The 25,423-nt window shown below is 38.4% G+C and overlaps 1 protein-coding gene across 2 annotated transcripts in view; it reads right to left on the minus strand.

The window, feature by feature from the left end:
* Window positions 1-25,423, minus strand: part of Vav3 (vav guanine nucleotide exchange factor 3) — a 356,190-nt gene that overhangs the window by 113,871 nt on the left and 216,896 nt on the right. For both annotated transcript variants that reach the window (XM_070007867.1, XM_070007868.1), the window contains exons 16-19: window positions 21,396-21,497; window positions 20,990-21,090; window positions 12,391-12,416; window positions 6,771-6,816 (exon numbers count right to left, since the gene is read on the minus strand). In XM_070007867.1, coding sequence (XP_069863968.1) covers window positions 6,771-6,816; window positions 12,391-12,416; window positions 20,990-21,090; window positions 21,396-21,497 — 275 coding nt within the window. The remainder of the gene's footprint in view (window positions 1-6,770; window positions 6,817-12,390; window positions 12,417-20,989; window positions 21,091-21,395; window positions 21,498-25,423) is intronic.

The following is a 25,423-nucleotide window of genomic DNA, read 5'->3' on the forward strand; positions in this document are numbered from 1 at the left end:
CTGATACGGAATAGGATTCAACTAGCATAGCCACAGATTTCAAAACGAAACAGAAAAAGAAGCCTGTATCTGATCTTATCAATGATAAATATTCTAAGTAGCACATTAAGTTCAAGATATCTAGTCCAGCTCTGGTGGCTCACGCCTGAAATCCTAGCTACTCAGGAGGCTGAGATCCTCAGCCTGTAATCCCTAGCTACTCAGGAGGCTGAGATCCTCAGCCTGTAATCCTAGCTACTCAGGAGGCTGAGATCTGAGGATCAAGGTTCAAAGCCAGCCCGGGCAGGAAAGTCCGTAAGACTCTTATCTCCAATAAACCACTTGAAAACCGGAAGAGGTGCTGTGGCTCAAGCCATAGAGCGCTTGCCTTGAGCTGAAGAGTGCAGAGATAGTGCCCAGGCCCAGAGTTCAAGCCCTACGGCCGACCAAATAAAAAAAAAAATTCAAGGTATCTTCATTCAATGTATTCTTCTGAAGACATAATTATCAATAATAAACAAAACTGTATCACAAGAAATAGGTTCCACATCTAACAATTATTTCAATAATCACATTACAGATTCTCTGTTTTCCAGAGAAGATCCCCAAAGTTTATCTTCGAAGGTTCCTCTGCCCTCAGTTGCTATTCAGATGGTGGCTGAGCACAGGAAAAGACTTGCTTGGCAAGGCATGCACAGACCTGCCAGACAGCAGGAGTGATCCTTTGTGAACTCAGAATGAGCCTTGAAAAGGAGAAATAAATCCTCAAATGGAAAAAAAAAAAAAAAAAAAGACACGAGCCAGATACTGTGATGTTCATTTCAGAAATCTGTTATCATGGTAAAGGGAATTAGAAAGGTAGTCCTGAAAATAACTACAAGAAGATCAACTGCCTCAGTGCAAAACTAGTCTTATTGTTCATAGTTTAATAGAAGCTGGGGGGGGGGGGGAATCAGCTTTTTAAAAACCAGAGCATGCTCCCTGGCATTTGTTCCCAGCTTGGATTTCTCATTTCTCTGCAATGAATCTTAATGGGTTCTACTGTCCCACTTTTTTTCAAGTTCATTTCTCTCAATGTGAAATATATACTGTTATACATGTGCAATTATGCTCCCAATATTTAGATTTGGACTTATATTTAAGAAGAAATGAGTTGGGGAAGTGACAGAAGAGACAAGTAGGTTTGACTGATTAATATAGAAATGGTACAACATACAAAAACCATTACTGATTACAGACAAAAGCTTGTTTACTGAAACCTTCAAAAACATGCCTTTGTTTCTCGCATTAAAAAATAAAAGATAAACTGAAGAGTATATTTTAAGATCAGTGACTTAAAAAATACTAGGCTGGCCTTTTCTCAGCAATTTTATTTTCTATTTGTAGACAAAATATGATATTTGTCTATTAAGCAAATTAATAGCATGTTGAAAAGCAAATTTAAAAGAATTAATGCACTTTAGATTCGGAATGCATTTAGGAATTCTCTGAAATTAAAACATAAAGTAGAAATACATTAAGTTGTAATCCAATACTATAACATAATAAAGATTACTATCATATAATAAAAATTTTATTTATGTGAACAAAACAATCTATACATGAAACAACTGAAAAGCAATTTAAGCCCACATATGATTGTCTTCCAATTAATTTTGCTCTTTTACTTGCTCTGTGTAAATATGTATAAATGTTTATAAGACTATCCCCTCATTGCTTTTAAAATACAAATGAATCCACATATAAAATACCATATAGTGTGTAATAATAAACTAATTATGCACATATTAATATATATAGGCATTTATGCAATCAAAAGTTCTATCTATACCTATTCCTTTCCTAGGAAGAATATAAATTTGGTGGATGGGGGTGGCATGTTTCTTTAATTAGTAACATTGCTAAGCTTACTGTCACATAAGACGAGAAACTGCTAATGCAAGAAAAAAATTACATGAAACTGGTTGCTAGTGGCTTACACCTTTAATCCCAGCAACTCAAGAGGCTGAGATCTTAGGATCACCAACAAGCAGTCCCTGAGATTTTTATCTCAAATTAACCAGTAAAAACCTGGAAGCGGAGATGTGACTCAAATGATAGAGTGCTGCCTTGAGAAAACTCTGACTTCAAAACCCCAATACCAGCACAAAAGAACAAAACAAAAACAAAAAAAGAAAAAGAAGTTATCTGAATTCCTTTCTTAATATAAGACCAAGAAAAAAGAAAAAGAAAAAGCTGGGCACTGGTGATGAGTGGTTCACCCTTGCAATACCAGCTATTCAGGAGGTTGAGATCTGAGAACCACAGTTCAAAGCTAGCCTGGGCAAGAAAGTCCATGAGATTCTTAGTTCCAATTAATCACCCCAAATCCAGAAGTAGTGATGTGGCTCAAGTGGTAGAACACTAGCTTTGAGCACACAAACTCAGGGCCTCAGGTACAGCATCCAGGCCATAAGTTCAAAGCCCCAGGTTCAACACACACACACACACACACACACACACACACACACACACACACACACACACACACACACACACACACACACACACACACACACACACACACACACACACACACACACACACACACACACACGGATAAATGTCGATCTTATCTACTCAAAAGAGGAAGTGAATATCTTGAAAGATGCTTCTTGCTAAGAAATGGTTAAGCCAACTCCTTGGTGAGTAAGAACTCAGCTGTTGTAAGTCACTGGTATCTATTTTAATAAAATAGATAAAGCACAAGTGAATCCGGAGCTCTCAGAAAGAATTCATCAATTTAACCATAATCTGTTCATTTACCATTCAAGGTTACCACAGATCACCTATGTATCTTCAGCTCAGAAAGGGAGTGAGCTACCTAAACATTTTTCATCAATCCATCTAATCTGTAAGCAGCACAACACCAAACAATACACCTAAATGTTCTGAATGCTAGTGACTGAGGACTTCAATACGGGATGCAGAGATACACAAATATAAGATATCTTTTTGCAGAAGTCTAAAAACATACTCAGTGAAAAGCACACACACCCTGGCATACAGACTTGCCACATACAAATGGAAATAAATCTTACACTTAGATGGAAGGAATTTTTTTAAAGCTCAGTCAGTATTAAAATTTAATTGGTAACTTTGACCTTGAGTGCCATTTTAGGTGAAAAATATTACACCAGTGCTTGGATTTTTCTTGAGATTTATGATCTCAAGCCTAGCACCTCCGTGTTCCTGAAATAATTGATCTGTCTGTTACAAGTGTTGTTTCCCTGATCCCAACATCTGTCTCGGAAACACAAGTACAAGTTGATGAAAATACCCTGTTCTATTTAAGCAATTCAAAGAAGCCTCCAGATTATGCAGCTAGCACATTATTGTATTTTTAGAAGCAGTCCGGATTATAAGTTGGTATGTTGCTTTGCACACAATAGAAGATAAGAAAAAGAAATAGAGAAAAGCCATTTGCAAATATTGTCTGTAAAGATTAAGCACCATTATTAATAAGAGAGTTTTAAATGCACTAACAAGCCATATATAATACAGTGGTTGGGCTGACATCATTCTTGAATTTAAAAAGAATTGTACAATGTAAATTCAACCTGGGGGCTTATTTTCTTTATTACAATTATAAACACCAATTATTTCATGTAAAAAAAAGAACTTCAACAATTATTGTGCAATCTGTTTGTAAAGGTAAACAAAACATCATCAAAGCTACTCAATAGGCAGGGAACAAAGGAAGATTTGAAAATGACTGTAAGGTAATTTCTTGCTTCAATGGAAACTGAGCATTCAAGGTATGTTTACAATGATAGGATGATTAGCATATAACAAAGATTCTCCTCATGGCAAAATGACCAATACTACATAGTTTGCTCTGATACAAATTCATTAATGGAATAAATACTATCATAGCATTTACTACATATTGGGTACTTTCAAAAGTACTCTGTCTGTATTACCTCATGGAATGCTCATAAGCACTTTGTAAGGTAGATACTGTTATTTGCCCACTTTCACAAATAAGAAAAGGACAGTACATGGAAAGAAAGCAATCTGACCAAGGTCAACCAGCAAAAAAATAGCTAAGTCCAATCCTAAGCTCAGAGCAATGCAGCTCAGAGCCTGTGGCATGGTCCATTAGTACATCAGGGAGAGGAATAATAAAACCTTAAAAACCCAGTATGGAAAACAATATATAGTCACCACCAATTCAAACATAATAAGTCCTTACTTCTAACACAACTATGCATTAAGTTCTCTTCCACATAGAAGGTCTATAAAAAGGTATGTGATTCACCTTTGCGCATGACTCTGAAATTTGAACCTGATGAAGTGCTTGTACCTGGTTCCACAAATTGATTAATTTTTATTTTTCTATAAGCCACACTAGAAGGAGGGCCTGGAAAGTAGTCAGGGTGTTAGTGCTTGCAGATGTAAACAAAATTAGTTAGAAAAGGGAGGTTAAAAAAAATCAAATGAATTTCCATAGTAAAACAGAATGTTCCTGGAAGCAATCCTGAAGTCTCAACTTTGAAACAACTTGGATAAAACATATCCCACAAGTGTGGAAATATGCTGAACAACAGCCACATCAGAATGCACTTAAGATAGTTACCCAGCAGGAGTTAACTCTGAAGAGAGTATTTCCCTCCCCAACAGTATAACCCATTTTCACTGTATTTGATGTTGGTATAATTTGTGAAGGGGAAGGGAAAAAACAAATTGTTTAAATAGGGATACAGGTAGACTCATTGCAACAATGAGATGTACAGGACGTTAGGTCGAAAAACTAACTTTACAACTTTGATGGGGGGCGGGGGATGGGAAGGGATGGGAAGGGGAAACAAAGGAGGAGGCAACAGTGCTTGATAAGAAATGTACTCATTACCTTGCCCATGTAACTGTAACCCCTCTATACGGTATTTTCACAATTTAAAAAAAAAAAAAAAAGAAACTTGTCAACTGGCCAGTGGAAAGAAGCAGGAAGATAAAAATCAACCAAACACATAATTCAAGCCTAAATCCAAAGCTGCTCCCCCCCTTGGAAGAAAAGGGGGATGTGGGAATGTCACCTCACCAGGTATTTCAACAAGATCATCAACTATTCTGTTAATGTGGAAAAAAATGAGAAATGTAATCAGACGCTCTTAATCGTGCCTAGTAGAAAACTATTCTGCCTAGTTTTACAAGACAACATACAAGAGTACTACTCTTACATTTGTAAATTTAGTCTTCACAAAGTTCTTAAAATCTATGAGTTAAAATACCAGAAGAGTTGTATCTATAGCAAGCCATCCCCTTTAGGTTAAAAGAGTACACATTCATTTTATTATTGATCTATCTGGCCATATTTGGATTCTGTGAATTCTCTGTAGTTTCCTCTCACATAATCTAAGATCCTGGAAAATTCTGGCTATAAAGTAAATTGCTAAGAATTAACTGTGTCCCTACTGACACATTAGGCACAGAGAAATCTACTTCTCTGGAGAGAAATAGACTAAATAAAAATACCCACAGAAGAAAGAAAGGACATTTAAAAATAACATTTGTAAAGGTTAGAAGGCATTCTGCAAAAGAAATACAATGCCCATACCAAAAAATTCCTATGTTCACAGTCATACACTCCTACCAAGTAGAAGCCACTTCTACAGGTTATCAGCGTCCCCTGCAAAGTAGATTGCCTTGGGAAAGTCAGGTTATTAAATAGTAAACCAGAACCCTATGTTTTCATGGCTTCTTTTTTTTTTTAAACTCCCGTAGTTAAAAGATTTAAACTGATCTCAAACATATGAAGCAATTTCTCGCCAGAGGCAACAATGCTCCTATATAAACCTCAGACAGCTCATAAACTAGCTGGGCTAATGATGGGTGTGGTTTCAGTTAAAAGCTATTATGCTTTGAAAACTAAACTTTACAACTAGGGGAACACTGCTTAAGAACAGCAAACAAAACAAAGCACACAATCCACTTTATTCTCCAGCTAGGCTGCCCTGCAATTTACTCTAGGGAGTTTGTGTGTCTGGTCTTCTTGACCGGTGAATACCTTTTACCTACAAGTGTTAGATGATCAGGTACAGAACAAAATATTCACTCATTAAACCATGGAAGGCATTGCTTAATGTCTGGAGAAAAAAAAAGAAGTAAATGGTAACAAAGACAGGGCAAATCTCACAAAGTTAATCAGAAAATAACTATTTGCTGCAGGTGAAACATTAGTCTCCAAAATGACACTTGTTCATAAAGTCTTAGACTCATGCTTCTGTTATGAAATCATATACAGATAAATATATACATATGTATAGGTGTATATGTAAATATACATATACATATATATGTGTGTGCATATATATGTGTATATGTATACGTAAGTATATGTGTGTATATATGTATACATACATACAGAATAAAGAAACTCCTAAATAGGGAGGGTTCCCATTGTATGCTTTCCCCTCAAAACACCAATTTTTAAGTGCCACTTTGCTAGCTGAATTTCTTACATAATTAAGAGAGAGAAAGGAGAGGGTGTAGGTAGACTGGCATTCACAAGCCACCCTGAGGCTGCTCAGTAAGCAAATAACCAGCTCAACTGCTAGCTGTGGAGTGTGGAACTGGGGATTATTCAACTTGTGAATGATTTACACTTTAGACCTTCACCTCCTGGTCACCCAGTATATACCAAACTGCAAGGAGCAAAGGCCAAACAATCAGAATGGCCTTTCTACAGCAATTTGTGTATGCATTCAGTCACGTCACTGACGTCATTACAGGATGTACAATCAGAGACACACCTGGATCCACTGGTCTGGGAGCCCTTCGGAGTCCATTGGTCCGTTTCTGTGCAGAAAGGGAAACAAAACAAAACAAAACAAAGATGTGTTGGTGATTTAGCATTATGAAATCATATTACCTCTGATAGATTGACCTTTGCGTGAAGGTCAATCAAACTGACATTTTTTTTTTCCAGTGAAAAGCATGGATACATTTGAGAGGGAGAAAAAGTCTCTTAACTGTTATTTTGTAAGTTAACTTCAGTATTTCTCCAATAAGTCTTCCCTTTGAATATTCTTATAAGTCATTGATATCAAAGAGAAATATTTTCCTACCAACTCTACAGACATTGTCACCGTTTTTAATTTTTTTTTAAACTCATAGTGACTGAAGGTCATAAGACAAAGCCAGGCAGCCATTGTTGGGTGGAAAATGGTCCCAGCTAAGATTATAAGCAACTGCCTTAAACTGATCTTGAACTCAGCTAGGTGGGTGGATGGACTCTGATAGACCAGTGGCTGAAGGTATCTCAAAACAAAATACCAAAGCTCTGATTATAGGACACACCAAGGTGAGAATGGTGCTTCATCATGGATAAACTATACTTGAAAAAGACTTTATTTTAAGCAGTTTGTGAAGACATGCAGTCTATTAACCTTCAAAGTGAATCATTATTTTATTGTTTATTTTTTGTGCTGGTACTGGGACTTGAATTTGGGGCCTGGGCACTGTCCCTTAGCTGTTTTGCTTAAGGGTGGCACTCTACCACTTGCTTCGAAGCTCTAGTCACTTCTGGCTTCTTGCTGGTTAATAGGAGATAAAAATCTCACAGACTTTCCTGTCTGGGCTGGATTTCGAACCATGATCCTCAGATTTCAGCCTACTGAGGGGCTAGGATTACAGGGGCCCAACTGTGGATCCTCATGATAGAAAACAAATCCAGAAAAAAAACAACTGTATATTCTATAACTTACACATAAAATGAAAACCAAAAGATTTTTTAAAAAGCTTTGAAAATATACAATTACACATTTGATTTCACAAGCATTGAATTCATCCCCACCTAATAAATGTGGCGATCTCTAATTAAGAAGGGCTTGACTGTTTTTACTTTTTTCTCATTACAACTGAATGAGAAGCTGAGTTTGGGCCGCACCCATGATTCAGATTTTCACCACAGCAATTTTCTTTTTTTATGTTGGGGTTTGTGTCTGGGGTGGAGATGTGAGGCACGGTTGCATTGAGCACACACTTAGGCTTTGCTTATCAGCCATGAGTTCTTTGGGGTATTGTAAAAACAGAGTTTTTCAGGCTTCCAAAAGGGCCTGGAAGCCAGAGCTAGCAGATTTCCTGGGTTCTCAGGTGAAAGCCAATTGGAAAAACTTTAGAAAGGTAACTTTTGTTTTTACCCCCACTATTTTGAAAAGGGATTCGTAAGAGACTAATAGGATCATTAAAATCAGCATTTGAAGTCCTGTTGAGCAAGACAGATCACTTTACTGGAAACGATAATAAAAGAGTCCTGTGAAGGAGAGAAAAATGTTGCTCAGGACTTCTAGGTGGCTGACTAGAGAAAGGGGAATCTTGACAGCTACATAAAAAGTAAACTGCTTTCAAAGGAAAAACAAAACAAAACTCTTTTCTACCTGGAATTTCACAAAACCTTTTGGATATCTCCGTATTGGACAACACAAATGGCATTATTTTCAGCAGGACAGTAAATAATGACAACCCTCTTGCTTCTATTTATTTGTCACATATCCCAGAACCTCTTTCCACTGATGCTATACTTTTTACTACCAAATGCCAGGGGAGGTAAGAAAGGAATTCAACGTTTTGGTGTGAGTCCTAGAATTCCCCACGTCTTGACTGGTTTGAAAGTAAAAAATTTAAGTAAGAAGAGAACCTGAGTTCAAGAGCAACCCTGAAGATTTTTAATGGTTATGCAAGTTCAGAGTATAGATTAGTGAAGATGACTGAGTTCAAAATCAAATCTCTTCTGGTTTTATCATCTATAAAACATGGATATCATAACAGCACTTGTTTCATAGGGCTGCTGGAAGAATTCAGTGAGTTCATTTATGTTAAATGCATGGAATAGTTCTTGTCAACTGGCAAGGATTTTTAAATGATAGCTTATGAGTACTTCATTATTATTAACTTCATGGAAATTTGAATGTTTCAATTCACATCAAAGATAAATAAATGCTGCTTCTAGGTTATTGCTGTGCTGTTTATTGCTGTTGTTTGGGGAGGTTGGTTGTTTTGGAGATTGGGTCTCACTATGCTGCTCAGGCTGGTCTGGAATTCCTGGACATAAAGAATTATCCTGCTTCTGCCTCCTGAGTAGCTGGATTATAGTCAGACACCTATGCAACAGTCTTGCCTTACTGTTTGTGTTTTCAGTGTTCCTGGTGAAAAGCTGTTGCAAATCAGTCACTCTCAAAACAAAAACTTTTCTACAGAAAAGGCAGACAGTAGAATAAACTATGTAGTAAATGTTTCGTTTTCTGTTTTGTGGTTTTTGGGGGGGTCTTGTTTTGTTTTGTTTGCCAGTCCTGGGGCTTGAACTCAGGGACTGGGCACTGTCCCTGAGCTTCTTTGGCTCAAGGCTAGTGCTCTACCACTTGAGCCACGGCACCACTTCTGGCTTTTTCTGTTTAGGTGGTACTGAGGAATCAAACCCAGGGCTTCATGCATGCTAGGCAAGCACTCTACCACTGAGTCACCTTCCCAACCCAATGAATGGAATTTAAAACGTAGAAAATTTTAAAAATGAGAAATTTTAGGTATTTAGCTCATTTGGATAAACTGAGATTTACTGTACTTTAAAAGCCCCTAAAATGTATTCTGTATTATAAAAAAAACACATAGAATATATTTTTAATTATTTTTAAATAGTTATACAAAGGAGTAGCCATTCACAAAGCATTTTATGAATACAATGCATTATGATCAATCTCACTCCGTTCAACATTCTCACCTGTGTCTCCCTTCCCACACCCTTCTTAATTCTGTAACCAGTACATTGAATTCTTGACTGCATTCTCCCTCTCCTCTCTTCATTCATCTACCCCTTTCCCCTTGACACCACCTCTCACCCCCCTTTCAAGTACCAGCTTCCTAGAGTTTATTTTGTTGAACTTTGACTTGGCTTTTCTAAGGAATTATACTATTTGAGTTGTTCGGAATGTGTTTCAACTGTTATCCTGGCACCCCTAACTTATAGCCTCAAAACTTTGGAAAGAAGAGGGAAGGCAAGAAGGACCTATGCATTTCTCTGGAGGCTCTCAGTTAAACTCCAGGAAAACTGGGAAACTCATCCTTGGCCCTTCTCAGTCTCTTCTGATCTACTAGGGGGTGGGGGAAGGGCACACCTAACTCTATAATCACTACCAATATTTCTTGTTTCACTATCTATTACCTTGTCTTTGTCTTTAACAAAATACTCTTAGTGTCCAATAATCTCTCTGTCTTTTCTTATCTCTTTGGGGAAATAAACTAATTCTCTCTGCTGATTTTACCAATAAAACAAGCAAAGCTCCATTTGTTACATGGAAGCTGGCTTTGCTCCTTCTGTTTTAAATGGCACCAGAGACTAGAATACAAGTAGCTGAGCAGATATGTAATGATAAACTCACATCTTATAGTCAGAGAGAGTCATATAGAGAGCTATAGTGGATGTCAGATGAAAATGTCCAGGAATGGTTACAGAGACCTGAGTCCTGGGGCTATTGAAAACTGACCTACCCTGAGGAAGACATATAATTAAAAAAAAAATTCCTAATCATAGGTATTGAAAATGAGACAAGAGAATTCTAAACCAGTACAAAGTAAGAAAGAAGGTCTTCCAAAAAAAGGGAAAAAAACTGCATTCTTAATATTCTTTGCTATACCTTTTCCTTAAATCAACCAAGATTTCCAAGTAGCTTGACAAAAGAGATTTTTTCACTCAAAGTAGACATTATTAGTGTAGTCACACATTAAATAAAATTATACTTGTTATGTTTAAGCAAAAAAAAACTCCATCTCTAAAAATGATGCTACATTTAAAAACATCAATGTGAGAATTAATTCATTAATAGGCTTATGTGAAAGTTTTAAGAGTATAAAGTGTTCTGGAGAATTAATCATGTGAAAAATTAACCACTTCTTATTAGCACACTTCATTTCTGTAAATGCAACTATTTCACACTGCCTCATCATTTTCTCAGGAAAAAAAAAATAATACATGTATCTAATAGAATAAATGTTAAGTAATACCAAGACAAAGTTCAGAGTTCAAGAATTCAGACTGGGTGAGAAAGGAAAGCAGAAAGGGCTTCTTTGACAAAACCATGTTACCAAAACAATCCTGACAGCACAGACATTTTTTTTTTTAAAGTTCCATTTGGAAACACTAAAAGAAATTGTGGTCAATTTGTTTGCCTAAAAGAACTTTATGGCCTGTTATTTTTAATACTTTTGCCTTGTTACATATTTCTTCATCTAGCTCTGGATTATAAAGTAAACTCAACTTATATATTAAATCGCTGTTTCCCATGCACTGTACTCATAAATTGATAGGTTGAATTGATATCCCTTTGAACAACTACTTAAAGATAATAAAAAAGAAGAGGGGGAAAAAAAAGAATTATATCAGATTCTTAAGCCCTTTCTTATGTAAATTATGTTCTTCTGCAGCCCCCCAAATAGGAGCAAGTGTCCCATATGACATCTTGTTGTACTTTTCATTATTTTTACCAACTATGTAAATACAAATTGATTATACATACACAAATAACATAATAATATATCACTTTCATAGAGTTTTGCTTTTTATTTTTTAGTTCGGGGGCTTGGTATAATTTTAAATAAGAATAATTGGTACATATTAAATGACATTTTTTGTCATCCTGTTAATCAGAAACTCTCAGACTACTGTATTTTTGCTTCATATTACTAAAGACACATTTTTGTATTACATTTTCCTATACTATTTTTCCAAACAGTCTTTTCTATGGTAATTTTGCATTATCAGGTTAAAAAAATTGTCACTCTTGGCTGATGGCCAATGTAATGGTGTTCAGAATATGTCAGTCAAAGTTTTCATTCTTTTCTACTTTTTCAAGTTGTTTATTCCAAGAGGTAACAGGGATTGCATACTTCTAAGTCATGACGAGTTAAACTGCGTTCAAGCAAACAGACATGTTACCGGATCTTGATGTGACCAATAGGACATGGTGCAAACCGTGTTATTGCTCAAATAGAAAGCTGCTAGAAATGTGAAACAATATCCTAGCAGCAACAATATGAGAACTATCAGTATAGGCGAATGCTGGGTTTGGATAAAACATTTCAGGACAGAAGAGAAGTCTACCAGTTTCCTGCACTGATGACCATCATTCCTTCCCACAGAAAGTTCTCTTTCACACAGAGTCAAAATAGCGACATGTGCCCTCAACCTAAAACTTCCAAACTAAAACCGACAATTCCTCTGACTTCACTCAAGCATTTCATAGAGGATTACTCTCTCTATTCCATCTCTCTGGATCATCTTAAATAGCACATCGAACATTAGAAAGGTGCAAGCCTGCTTAGGTTAGTAAACAACTTGGAATACAAAGCTTATATAAAACAAAATTTAAACGTCAATCTTACCTCTGATGGTTTGAGCGGCCCTGGTTCTGAAACAAATGTGAAAATTGGCATTGTCAGTGCAAAGTTATTTGGGTCGGTTAGTTAGCAAACTCAGCCTGTCCTCTGCAGCGTGGCAAGACACTTTGGATTTGTTTTCTTAACTGCTACCTGTAATATATTTCCAGGGTCCCTCAGGCTGGGCTAGTAATTGTTTTGCAACTCGGGTTCTCTTACCTTATTGGCTTGTCAGAAGCATGACTCATAGTTCTAAATGACTTCTAGGTTAACCTTAACTTTTTCAATTGTACATTAAGCAATGCCAATCCAACCATGTAAAACTCCTTAAAACCAGAGTTTGAACTGGATTTATATGCAAGATACTTTTCTTTCCACACATGTTAAGAACTGAAACACACTAAGTAGCAAAGGTATTGCACTATTTTTGCCAACTACAAACTTACATCTGTGTAGGATTCCATATGAAGAAGTTTTCCAGAAAGTAGCTTTCCAGTGACCAACTGTCCTTCATTTTTCTTTTTGAAACCAAAACTAGAGGATTTTGTTTGTTTTCTTTTTTGGTGCTGGGGGGGGGGGGTCGAACCCAAGACATTGCCCTTGCCTAGCAAGTGAGATCCAACCCAGCCCCCAAACTAGAGTTTGATATAGAAATAAAAACTTGAGTCAGGATTTGATCAAACACTCATTTTCCTGGCATTCTAAGTTTACTTTTTTTATAAACAGGGCAACTTCTCAACTCCATTTCATTTCCTGAAATTGAGTGACAGTTATAAGCGACTCTGGGCTCTTAAAGTGAGCTACTGTGGTTCAAATGCAAAGGATCCCTTGGAGTTAAAAAATGTGCACTATGAATGGAAAACCGGTGGGCAGGTTTGTGTGTGTGCTTGAGAGAGAGAGAGAGAGAGAGAGAGAGAGAGAGAGAGAGAGAGAGAGAGAGAGTGTGTGTGTGTGTGTGTGTGTGTGTGTGTGTGTGTGTGTGTGTGTACACCTTGTCCCATACCTAGGAGCACCTAGCTATGTTATAATCACCCCCAGACTGAGTGAAAAACCCTTTACCGCTGTGAGCCCGGATTTGAATGGGCATCTCTGTAACAGAATGATTCTTGGGGAAAGGATCTGAGAAGAGAACAGGCAATTGAAGGAGAGGACAGGAAAGCATGGGTGGGTCTAAGCTAGAACTCTGTAGGGTGTTTCTCTAAAAGGCTCTAAGAAGCCCTGAGGCCAGAGTTCAGGGAAAACTCCTACCAGAACACCTGAGAGCTGCCAGATTGCTTTATGCAGGTAGACTGCCTGGGGCAGTAGAACTAGATGTTGGTTTGGATTTTTGCTTTTTACTTTCCTTTTCTTTTCCTTTCCTTTTTTTTTTTTTTTTTAAACTATTCTGGATTAATGACAATGGAAAACTTGGGAGCAAGAAGTCTGTATCCCTTTGTCAAGTTCAAATCCTACCACTCTGGCTCTCTCAGATGATTGTTTTCCATGGAGGTGTGCTTCCCCAGGCCTAAAATCAGCACTTAGAAAGCAATACTCGGGTGCTTCTATTTCCTCTTCTGAAGCTCGCACTTCTAGGAGGGCTGGTTAGGAAGAGGGGCTATGAAAGTACCTTCTGCTGGCCTATACTCAAGTATCAAGTTATGTGAACATGAGTTCTTTGTTTGTTTTGTTTTGTTTTTTTCCTTGTGCTGATTCTGGTGCTTGAACCCAGGGCCTGAGGATTATCCCTTACCTTTTTCACTCAAGGCTAGTATGCTCTACTACTTAAGCCAGTTTCATTTCTGGCTTTTTTTTTAAATTGGAAATAAAAGTCTCATCCACTTCCTTGCCTGGGCTGGCTTTGAACCAGGATCTTCAGATCTCAGCCGGAGACTAAAGATGTTGGGTGACCTTTAAGTAGTGACTCCTTAATCTTACAGTTTACATGCTTATTAATGAGTATAGACTCATCTATATGTACTTAATTTCAATTAAAATACCTAGTTTTTTCCCTTTTTTTCATGCAAACGTTTTAGTGCCACAGCAAAGGTCTTTTGTATAATGCTTTAAATGTATTATTTGTGGCACAACATCTATGAATAGATCACGTGGCCATAACTGTCATACGAAGCTTTACAAAGGTCCTCTGGGTGCTCCTTGGTAAAATAAAATGATGTCTAATTCATATACACATCTTTACCCAAAGACCAGATCCAAAATGGAAGAACCTGCATTACAGGCTCTTCATGTCTTATGGAAGACAGCTTGCTGTGAATTAGTCAGTTCTTTGTGCAGATGAGGAACTGTCCACAGAACCCAGGAGGGCATGAGGTCCAGTCCCCTGAATGGACCGATGCAAGAGGAAGAACAAAGTAGACTGACCCCTTCATTTTCTCTCCTTCTGTCTCTTGATTGCTTTCTTTGGTATATCATCAAGACAATGTTTTCCACAGAACATTCACTGGAGACACAAAGAACTGAATGACACAAAGCCCCCTCTGGGTTCAAGAGTGAGATGAGGCTTAGTGCTGGGTGAGATTCCCACTGCAAAGGCATGAAGCTGTTTCATAAGATTCTCTTTTCTTTGCCATCATCCCCATCTTGATGGCCACTGCATCTATTTACCCTACTGCCCAGAACAGAGGCCCAATGCTTCTTATGGACATGGCATGGAGCAGCCAGCCCTCTGACCTACTCTAGTTGTGTCAATGACATAGACAGTCTGACAAAGTCTAAGTTTGTAAGCAGTCACCTCTTAGGTAGGGTTTGTAGAAGAATCTGTTCAGAGTGCAGAAATTGGTTTTGCATTTGTGACCATGGACCTCTCCTTTACAGAAATAATCTAAATTCTCATTGTGCAAAAACCTGTTGACTTAGACAGAAAAAGCTCACAAACATTCTATCATAGGTATTTCAAATAAAAGATTGTTTTGGGCTGGAAGAATGGAACCAAGGCCTTTTCCTTTGGAGTATTCTGTAGAACAGCTGGTCTAATTTGGAAGGGCACAACCTCATCCTTTTATTTCTTCTCAGTTTATGTCAAAACTATTATGCAGGGCAGTTAGATCTCTGAAAAACTGTGTGTTTGTACAGGTCAGTACTGGATCTGGGATATCATCATCCACTGGATCAGATTACTACCATCCAATGTTCTTTGGCTGAATTCTGACCTAGAAGAAAGTTTGCTAGTTGAGATCTGCTATTAAAAAAATAATAATAATGTCTCTCTCCTGGGAACTTTCTTTGGATAGTAATTCAATCCTTCTAAAACTTTTTAATCCTCAACTTGTCTTTACCCTGCAGCCTACTTCTCAGACTCCTATTGATCAAACTATAAAATGTTCTTACCCTTTCAAGAACCTTTCTAGATGGTGACTCACAACCCCTGGAGGGGTTTATACCTTGCATTCTTTCATCACGTCCCAACGGGTTGAATGTAATTCAGAGAAGTGGTAAGACCCGAGCACTTGCAGAACTCCTGCTTCCATGCCAACAGAGCTCAATGTGCATATTTGTGTAAGATAAATCCTTTTCACAAAGGTCTTACACCCCCATTCTATAATTCACTTGGTTAAATACAAAATGCAGCCCAGTTACATTTGTTTTTCCAACATAAGTGGCCGACATTCTTTCACAAGTTGCTTTGTCTCTTATCTGGAGTGCTATTTCTTAAGACTAGACAAATCAATGTCCAGTAAGATCCCTTGTCACCAAAGGGACCAACGAGAGCAATTACCAGTATGATTACTGAATGTGCATGCTTTGCCCTCATGTGTTTCTGTGATACACAGAATTACAGGGCAGCTGGATTGATCAAATTGTAGAGAAAGTTTCACAAATGCTATGTCTGAAAAGGGAAATAATTTTTTTTAGAAGGAGAGAGGAAGAAGAAGAAAAAAAAAAAGTAGAAGGAGGAGGAGGAGGAGGAAGCAGCAGCAAACCATAAATAATATTTGGAAAGAGGCTTTGATTTCAAAACTCTTTTTTAGAGCTATAAAAGAATCCAGCCATACAAAATAGTTCCCAATTCACTTTAATAATTATTAACGTATCATTAAACTTACCCAACAAGTTAAATGGAAGGAATAATAACTACTCTTGAATATAAAATTGTCTTGATGAGGAAAAAAAACAACCCTAATTTTTAGAAAAGGTTTTAAGTACTATCCAAGCAAACTAAAGTTATTATTTTTTTTGTTATGAAATCAATGTTCAAGCTCCATTCGCTTCATATCAAAGCAACGTGGTAGAAGGCCCAAATAAAACTGAGATCTAAAAGATTTCCCTCTCATCCTAAAACATGCAATGTTATTTATGAAAAATGCCACTTTGGGATGCAGGTTCTAGGTAAGATGCTTGCAGGTTTAAACAGTTCAGATACCAAGACAACCTCCTTCTAATTAGAGAAAATTCCAGCCACAGAGACAGCAAGCTGGCCTAGATTTTTTTTTAAAAAAGCCATTAAACAGATAAGAGAATAGGAAAAGTGCTTCTGTTAAATATTAGAGCAGCTGAGGCTTGCATTCCTGCTAAAGGAAAAGTTGTCTGCCCCAGCAATATTTGCCTTCCAATGTTACTTCCTTTGTTTAAACTTGAAAGATGTAGAACAAACTATATTGATCACCATCAGAGCAGGAAGTAGAACAAGGGGTTTTAGTCATGTATTATCGTGGGGTGGGGGTGGGGGGTTATAAATGAGTGAAGGTTACTGTCTAGGATCAAACTTTCTTGGTGTGTCCTATGAGAAACACATGCTACCCTAGAATTACCCTTTGTAGTAGCTTGTTGAGAGAGACTCATATAATGGAGTTCATACCTACTCATTATTAACGCTGGAAAGTTTTCAGCGCACACTTCACAGCCCGTGTATGTGTTGATTACCAGGGTTGCTATGGTGACTGCAAAGAAGTCAAATCAAGTTCAGTGAAAGAAAGAGACTAGAACTGCCGGCCCTTTATTTGTATCCAGGCAAATGGTCAAATGTGAAGATGCAAACTAATCACCCAACTCTTCAGATTCATTTCTAGGTTGAATACTTTGTCTTTTTACAAAAAATAAATTTATGTTGTTTTCATTCTTCAAATGTACTTAATTTAATAATCTCTCATAGTGATATATTAGTATGAATAGAGTACTTCTATTCAGAAACGCACTGCAATTTTGGCAAGTATTTATTATTTTCAGGCTGAATGAAGACTAGATTCAAGGAACATAGAACATGAAATATGAAAGTTTTCTGAATTCAGGAAAGACAATGACTAAGCTAACTTTAGAAAAAGAAATGTCTAAAAGATATTTTATGCCTGACATTAGTGGCTCACGCCTGCAGTCCTAGCTACTCAGGAGGCTGAGATCTGAGGATCAGGAATGGAAGCCAGGTCTGAACCCACAGATTTTTGCTTGGAGGAAAACTGCTTTGTGAGACCACTGAAACCCCCAGTAAGCTGCACATATGAGAAGTTCCCTGGAACTTGGGACAGGAGCTGGGTATTAGTCTGACCTTGGAAACTAAATGAAATATAGAGCTAAACTAATTAGAGACAACTTAATTCGAACCACTAGAGTGTGATTAAGGTGTGGTTAATGATTGGCAGAGAGCAGGAAGAAAGTAAGGCAGAGTTTGGAACTATAAGAGAAAGGTAATAGATTCAGAGAGAGGTAGTGAGACTCCAGTAAGAATGTTCCCAATGGAATTGACCAGGAGTAGATTTCGCTAAAAGTGAGGTATATGGGGATCACTGTCTTGCTACTTATTAACCAAACCCAAATGTTCCCTGCCAAAGGCCTGATGGCCGATATCATGGGCATGCGCCTTTCCATGCATAAATAGTATGAAGTTCTCTTTCATTTGTCCAATGGCTGCTCAAGCTTTAGTTTCTACGAAGATGGAATAAAGATCTATATAAGGTCCCAACCCTCCTAAACGTATAATGATCTTTAGGTGTTCATGCCCTGCATTTTACCTGTTTATCTGCCATTTCAATAGTCTATGCACTCACTAAGTTACATACCACATATTCCCTGAGGTTCTTATCATTGAGCCTAATTGAAGAGATCAGCTAGGAGATAAATATAACAGAGATGATCAGTTCCAGGGAAAATTACAGGACTGAAAAGTCTAAGAAAGCCCAGATGCTGAACTTATCAGAAAATGTTTTCAAAACTGAGTTAATATTTTCAGAAAGGAATATATTTATCAAATACATATGAGAAGGAAAGATACTAAAACAGAAAACTTATACTATATATGCATATGTATATATGTATATAAGCATAGTAGATACATGAGTAGATACACATTTACATACATATATATGTGTCTGTATATATATATATATATATATATATATATATACATACGTGTGTGTGTGTGTGTGTGTGTGTGTGTGTGTGTGTGTATGTATATGTATGAGTAAAGGAATCAGCACTGAGAGCTGGGCGAGAGAGGAATGGTAAATTCTGACTAAATGACCCAGGACATTGCACTGCATATGAAAATGTTGGGAAATTAATTATAAAGAACAGAAAGTTTAGTAGGCAAAAGAGCAATGTAATTTAGCCTTGATTTTCAAAGACCCTTAAAGATCATTTCAGCAATTGTAGAGAAGGAATAAGATTGAGAGCAGAGAATCAGGAAAATTTTCAAGTTGTCCAAATTAGCGACAATAGGTTTTCTATCTCCAGCAATACCATACATGTGGATTCTATACACACTTAAGAGGAAAGAAAACAATGGGTAAGTTGCTTTTTTGTTGCTTAAGTGGAGATAAGCATCTCATGGACTTTTCTGCCCAGATGGACTTCAAACCAAGATCCTTAGATCTCAGCCTCCTGAGTAATGTGAGCCATAGCGTCCAGTTCTAGGTTGACAACTTGGTAAACTGTTTCCAACCTTCCCAGACAGATTAGGAGAGAAGCTGCTCTCTTTTGCCTCCCAACCTTAAGAAAACTGCACCAGCCCTCAGGGCCCTGTCCTCAGAATGGGCCTCCCTGAAGACAAGGAGTTTATTGGCAAAGATGCTCAGTGGCCCTGGGTAAGGCAGGAACAGGGCAGGTACCCACATGGTGTCAAGATCTTTGCCCTCACAGCACCTGTGCTAGCCCAGAGACTGGCACGAGGCCCTCTGAAATGCCTACTGAAGGAGCTGAGGGAGAGAGCCGACTGGGTTGGGATCGGAGTCCCTTCAACAGGAGTCACCTTCCCTACAACTGCCCCTTTTCTGAACTCAGCTCTGAAATGAGCTCTTCTCCGTTTCACTCTTCTTCACATTATCCAAAATAATTCAATGTCCACCTTTTCCTTTGGGAAAATCAAAGGTTGACATGGCTACCTTTTGAACTCAAGCTGTTAAAGATCCTTTCTTGCGCTCAAAAAAGTTCTACTGATTTTTGAAAGGTCTTATTGATAAAACACAGAGAAACTCAGGGGGAAAAGGACAAAGAGAAAGAAGAAGAAAGAGAAAGAAGAAAGAGGCCAGAAAAGAAAGGGAAGGGAGACAGCCCAGGAGGAGCAGAGAGGAGCCAAAGGCTATTGAATGCGTAATTGCCAACTAGCTCATGAAACCACCACAGGGTACTATTTTTCAAATCCAAGGAGAAAATATTTACATAAAATCCAAAGGAGCCAGGCTCTTTGTTAAATGCTGGAAAATGGCAATGTATTCAATTCATTAATTCATGAATTAGTCTACGTAATATTTACTTGAGCTACATTTCTTCTTTAAGAAAGATGAAAAAACTAAAGACGGAAGAATATTCTCTTTCTGTTTTGTTTTTCAGTACTCTGTGCTTGCTAAATTCGTGCATGGTTGGTGGTACAATTAAGAACTGAGGTTAAGCCAGGTGCAGGTGGCTCATGCATGTAGTCCTAGCTCCTCAGGAGGCTGAGATCTGAGGATCAAGGTTCAAAGGCAGGTCGGGCAGGAAAGTCTGTGAGATTCTTATCTCCAATTAATCACCAGAAAACTGCAAGTGGTGCTGTGGGGCTCAAGTGGTAGAGTGCTACTTGCCTTAAGCTGACAAGCTCAAGGACAGCGCCCAGGCCCAGAGTTCAAGTCCCATGATTGACAAAAAAAAAAGAATTGAGGTTAATAAGTGACATAAACCATCCAGGTCCCTCTTGAAGATGTATGCTTCCTAAATCCACATAAAAGCCTGACAAATTTTAAATATTTCATTTAAGTTGCGTGTGTGTGTGTGTGTGTGTGTGTGTGTGTGTGTGTGTGTGTGTGTGTGTGTGTGTGTGTGAGTGCGGGCTCACACACACATTGGGGCTTGAACTCAGAGTCTGGGTTCTGCCTATTCCTTAGCTAGTGCTCTACCACTTGAGTCCTAACTCCACTTCTGGCTTTTCACTGGACTTTCTTGCCTGGGCTGGCTTCCAACCACAATCCTCAAATCTCAGCTTCCTGAGGAGCTGGCATTATAGTCATGAGACTACAAACACTTTAAAAAGCAAGTCATGTAGAAAAAGTCCACAAGTATTTTGTACAGATTTCCAATTGTGCTCATTTCAAAAGAAAATATGTTACAATAAAAACATATCCAAAGAGTAAATTAGGCTTTAATTATGTGCAGCAAATTTTATATCCTCATTAAAACCAAAATCCCAACAATAAATTTGACTTACCACCAGAATTTGCTCGGCCACAACTGTCTACTCTTCCCAAACATTCTTTGTGGGCTCTGGCTCCACACTTGAAACATAAATAGCCTTGATAAAATGTTCCTCTGAAAGGTAAAATTAGAGAGTGATGTATTAAAAGGTGTTAAATTCTGGCTGAATGAAATCACTAACACAAGAAGGGAGAGTCATATCAGTGTTTTGCAAAGTACTCTCCACAGAAGAAGAGGACTTCTCTTTGGGTTCTGAGGGGATTGATTGACCAAGTCCAGGGATCATTAATAATGATCTGTTGGATCCCAATTGCCTATCCTCTCATCAAAAAATTCTGCCTCAGTTGCTAGAAACTCCTGAGACACTTAGCAATCATCGTAGTGTGGTTAAGCTGAGAAACAGGTCTGAGCAAGCTGACCTCAGGAGCATCTGGCAGACCTTGCAGGACGTGACCCGAGTGAATGTGTGCATCTTGAAGTCATGGCAATTGGAGTCTGCGAAGTCTGGCCTTATGTTAGATCTGCAAAAAGGGAAAAAGATACTCGTTCGAGGAAAAGATACTTGTTCAAGAAAGTTTCACCACAGAGTTAAAACTGAGATTTCTAAAGGCTAAATTCATCAAAACTGCATCGAGTAGAGATCTGATTCAGGCAAAAGAAAAAAAAACAACCAAAAAAACTATCAAATACCCAATGGATGATAAGTCAAAAATATGTTAGACACTAAAGCATGCAACAAACTCTGGCTGTGCAAGGAGCTGCAAAACAGAAGGTCATGAGCAATCTAATCAGAACTGAGCACTGCAAGGATGCTAGAACCACCCAGGTCAGCCTACTGGGAAACAGTGGAACTGAGGATATTCACGCTGTGTGCTCCTTTTCTCTAGTCTTACCACTGAAGTATGTCTTACCACTGAAATATAAACTAGTAGGAGGCAGTGCCTTTCCAGAATTCATCTCTAGAGAGCTGTGTAGTTTACAGAAGGGTCTATAAAAAGGAATTTTAAAAAACAATGCATTGATCTCTTCATTAAGTTTTTTTTTCCTATCCAGGCACAGATGGCTCATGCTTATAATCCTAGCTATTCAAGAGACTGAGATCTAAGAATCCCAGTTTGAAAACAACCATGCAGGAAAATCTATGAGACAATTGTCTCCGATTAACCACCAAAAACCCAGAAGTGGAGCTGTGGGTCAAGTGGTAGAGTGCCAATCTTGAGCAAAACAGCTAAGGGACAGTGCCCAGGCTCTAAGGTCAACCCAGTATCAGTACACAGACACAGACACAGACACAGACACAGACACACACACACACACACACACACACACACACACACACACACACACACACACACACACACACACACACACAAACTTCTTCCTTAACAAACAATTCACTTTCCTCACAATCCAAATGCAAACTGTACAAAATTATGTGCATCATGTAGCTCTTGTGTTGTGCACACATATACAATAAAAAATTAGTGTGCATACCTCAAACTAACTTCATAGTGCAGTTAGCCTGTGCCAGACCCTGACATACCCACCTGATGTTCATTCCTTCATTTAATTTTTACCTCAGTCCTAAGCAACCATAATTAATAACAGTACTCATCAACAAACAAGGAAACTGTATTTACTCTGAAGTAAAACTCGAAGGAAATGATAAATGAAGAACTCCAATCCAGCTCTGTGTTCTTAGTAGCCACTTGAGCTACAGTAAGATGAGAGAGCCAGCAAAAATCACACTCAGTCTTTGGTAAGAATGTTCAGAACAACTACATCTAGAATTATTTTAAATTAGCCATGACACAGAAGAGATCAGAAAATGCAGAACAGGGTAAACATGGTTATACGAATCAAAGGTAACACCTAGAAGGCTACAAGAACACACTCCAAGACGTTCCACACAATTTGAGACTGTAGGAAAAGTTCTGAGATACTGATGAGCTAGGATTTCCCCCTTTTATAAAATACAGCAAGTCTCAGACACAGAGCCTCGGCGTAATGAAGCATAACACAGGCAGGCGACCAGGCATCAATCTTTGAGATACCAAGAGAAGCCTTATGAAAAAACATTCAGCAAGGCAATTGGAGTAGCAGGCAGCGATGCAGAAGTGTCAGAGAGGTCAGCCTTGCCATCCATCTGCTGAATATGAGAGTGCTAAAAATGAAATCAAATATTAGTGCCAGCTGGGATTTCTCTGCTCTGTGCTTCTGGTGACCTCGCTTTTTAGGAAAAATGTTCCCCGTGCACACTGAAAAGTATGACCATTTCTATAGAAACAGTTTTTGTGTTGCTGATTAAAAATTACAAAGCTCTTCTTCAGGAAGGGAAGGAGGAAATGCAAAGCTATACACACAGTACTCTTGTCGCACTGTTCAAAACACACTGGATTCTTAAGTCTACAAAGGAGCACAGAGACCCATTTGCTTAGCCAGAAAGGGCTGTTGTTCTTTCCCCCCCCCCCCCCCCGGTATCAAGGTAATACAGTCATAGATGAATTGTGAAAGACAGTTTCAAAACTGGGAACTTGAAGAATGTATCAGTTTGGAGTTTCCTACAGGCAGAAACTTATGTCTACAGATTCCAAACAGATAAGAGCTGAAGTAACGTCAGCAATCTGCCTTGGACCAGAGGTAGGACACCATTCTCTGGGGATGGATGGATGGATGGATGGGTGGATGGGTGGATGGATGGATAGATGGATGGACATGTAGACAGGTGGGTGGATGAAAAATGGATAGAATGTATAGAATATGCACACAATTATATACATATATACATATATTGGCATATATGCATTAGAGATGTGTTTGGACCATTTGTATTTAATTTTTTTCTTTTTCTTCTTTTTTTTAATTGTGAAAATACCGTACAGAGGAGTTACAATTACATGGGCAAGACAATGAGTACATTTCTTATCAAGCATTATTGCCTCCTCCTTTGTTTCCCCCCTTCCTATCCCTTCCCATCTCCCCCCATACCGCCCTCCCCCTTACCGCCAAAGTTGTAAAGTTCGTTTTTCAACATAACGACTTGTACATCTCTCTGTTGCAATGGGTCCACCTGTGTCCCTATTTAAATGATTTGTTTTTTTTCCCTTCCCCCCCACAAATTATACCAACATCAAATACAGTGAAAGCAGGGGTTATACTGTGGGGGAAAGACATTTTATCGTCAAGTTGATGCATAGAGAGGTCACAGTTACATACATAGTAAGTACATTTCTTGTCTAACTTGTTATCAAGTAACAAAGCAGTTGAGTTTTCAGGAGACAAAAAGCTGAAAGGAGAATCACAAACACACTATGAGATTTAAAAAAATCTCATGGATAAATGCAACTGAAAATACAACTACTGCTAACAGTAGTTGCCTTAAGGGAAATGAAGTAGTGGGGTGGAAGGCGAGGAGAAACTGTCCCAGTTTCTTAAACTATAACTGCATATATTATCCTAAAAATCTCAAATCAAACATTAAAGAATAAAAGTTAACTCTATGACCCTCCAACTGCTACTGAGGCACTACTGAATATAAAAGCAAAGGAGAGGGCTGGAATCTGAAATTAGACCACCTGGGCTTAAATCCTCACTTGCAAATCAGGAACTGCGTGACCTCAGGCGAGTTGGAAAGTATAAAACAGGAATGCTAATAAAACCAAACTGGAAAGGCAAAGTAATGTACATCAAGTGCTTAGCATACTACCAAGACCCAGAGCTAGTGTTCAATCACGGCGGGCTCTGGTTTATGAAGGGCTGACAGAGAATCCACAGGGCCATGGTGTGACAAGGAATATGCTCTATGAACCCCATAGTCTCTTGATTGCTCAAAAGCAACTTCCCAGAAGATTGCCATTCTCTGGGGATTTTCTAGTAGGAAGTTGCTCAGTGTCCTAAAGATCAGAAATGATTCTTTAGGTGCAACAGAAGTAGACTTTTTGGGAGAGGATGTGTATGAAAAAGCCCAAGGAACTGGAAAACGTCATTCCATGGTAGCCCACATATTCTGTCTCCCCAAGAGGATGCAGAGGCCAAAGTGAGTGAGCTGGAGGATGGGACCAGCTGGGAAGGGAGATGAGGGGAAGAATACGGAGAAAGCTCAGGATTGATAAGCTGGGAAGACACAAGGGTGAGAAGAGTTAATGGTGTCACCTGCTACACACAATTACAGGCATAGAATTCATACTCATGCACTAGACACGTTGCTGCTCTTTGCCTGCTTTTCCTCAGCTGACACTTCTCACAACACATTTAGGCAGAATCATTCACTCACTCAATGCATAAATATTGATTAACTGTCCTACAGACAGGCTCTAAGGCAGGGACAGAAAGATCATCCAGCCACAGACAAGGCAATGTGGGGATGATGAGGAGAGAGCTAAGGGTCAAGGAAAGAGGAGGGATTTTTATACCAAGGATGGATTGACCGCACATTTAATCAACAAGA

The sequence above is a fragment of the Dipodomys merriami genome, unplaced genomic scaffold (genome assembly GCF_024711535.1).
Source record: "Dipodomys merriami isolate MVZ:Mamm:240054 unplaced genomic scaffold, mDipMer1.0.p SCAF_7, whole genome shotgun sequence".
Taxonomy (NCBI): Eukaryota; Metazoa; Chordata; class Mammalia; order Rodentia; family Heteromyidae; genus Dipodomys; species Dipodomys merriami.